Raw genomic sequence first — 1,275 nt, forward strand, 5'->3', positions numbered from 1 at the left:
AAAAAAAAATGCTTGTTGTATACACAGCGGCAAGTTGGTTCTTAAAAATGTATAACTTGACTGGATATTTTGTGCAGTAACCAGCAGAGAGCTCTGCAACGGGAGATGGACTTCAAGTCAACAGCTAGCGTCCTTTTAGACTTCTCCAGCTATTTTGATGAGGAGGAGGAAGAAAAGACAATAGGCACTCCAGACATCGAAACAGATGACCTTTATGTTCGCAAATTGAATGCTGCAGTGTCCAACATAAAAGATTCTTCTCATAAGTTTCTTCCCCAGTCTTGGACTCCAGGCGAAGAATTACACTGGAAAAAAGCTGATAGGATCTCTTTTTCCAAAAAATGGTATATGGACATTCAAGGATTCAGGTTTGTTGCCTTACCTGCTCTTTGGCATTCACAATCATATTTTAATCTCTTATATAGAAAGATTTTTTTTTTAAATTGGCTCAGATCAAAGAAGCCCTTTTATGTCCAAAGAGGGTGCGTTAAAAACTTCTTCGCCTGCCATTTGTGAACTTTGAAACGTGACTAATGTTTCAAGTAATCTTGGCACGCTGCCTTTCCCACAATTATTTTTACGCATTGTGTACTGAAATACATAATTTGCCTGCAATTTTTATGGCAGAACTTATGTGTTCCTTTACTTTCCCCCCTCTGCCTCTTCTCCAACCCGTGTGCTGCTTTGCAGTAAAAAAACAGATTCCGAAGAGCAAATTGCAGAAGTCCCACCAAGCGATATCAGCTGTGGTAGTTTGGATAATGTTTGCCGAGGGGACCCAGACTTCACTAGCCGAGCAGCTGAGGATGCGGCGCAGTCTCTAACACAAGCTGCAGAAAGAAACGTTAGCGACCCTTCTGATCTTCCAAGGTTGCTACAATTGCATGAGCTGTGCTGTCTTGTGTGTTGGGGAAAGCTCTGTTTGCCGAATAGTTAAATGGATAGTAAACAACATGGAAGCCGCTTTTAACTTTTTACGCTGTGGTCCATACGTTGTCGGTTTACCAAAATTCACACTACTAAAGTAAACGGAGTCGTCGTTTTCTGCTTGCTCGCCTGTGCTCCCTTGCCTATTCTGTGCAATGGCTCGTTTGTGTCGCCGCCGCTGTTCCGGAATAAAGCCGTTGTCCATAAAGACGTTGGAATGTAAGCCAGCCGTGTTCTAATGTTTGCAGGTGTGACGCTTTTCAGTTTTGGAGATTGTGCCTCTCTTCGTTTGCAGTTTTAAGCCTTGTTCTCACTAAGGTGGTAAACGTGACTGGGCTGTGCCACTTC

The 1,275-nt window shown here is 42.9% G+C and overlaps 1 protein-coding gene across 1 annotated transcript; it reads left to right on the plus strand.

The window, feature by feature from the left end:
- Positions 1 to 105: 105 nt before the first annotated feature.
- LOC107125221 (LIM domain only protein 7-like) lies at positions 106 to 870 on the plus strand (the record flags this gene model as incomplete). The annotated part of the gene is made up of 2 exons (XM_015428666.1): positions 106 to 368; positions 691 to 870. Coding segments are annotated over exons 1-2 (443 nt in total), but the record flags the coding sequence as incomplete, so codon positions are not given.
- Positions 871 to 1,275: the final 405 nt, after the last annotated feature.

The sequence above is a fragment of the Gekko japonicus genome, unplaced genomic scaffold (genome assembly GCF_001447785.1).
Source record: "Gekko japonicus isolate JY-2015 unplaced genomic scaffold, Gekko_japonicus_V1.1 scaffold28012, whole genome shotgun sequence".
NCBI lineage: Eukaryota > Metazoa > Chordata > Lepidosauria > Squamata > Gekkonidae > Gekko > Gekko japonicus.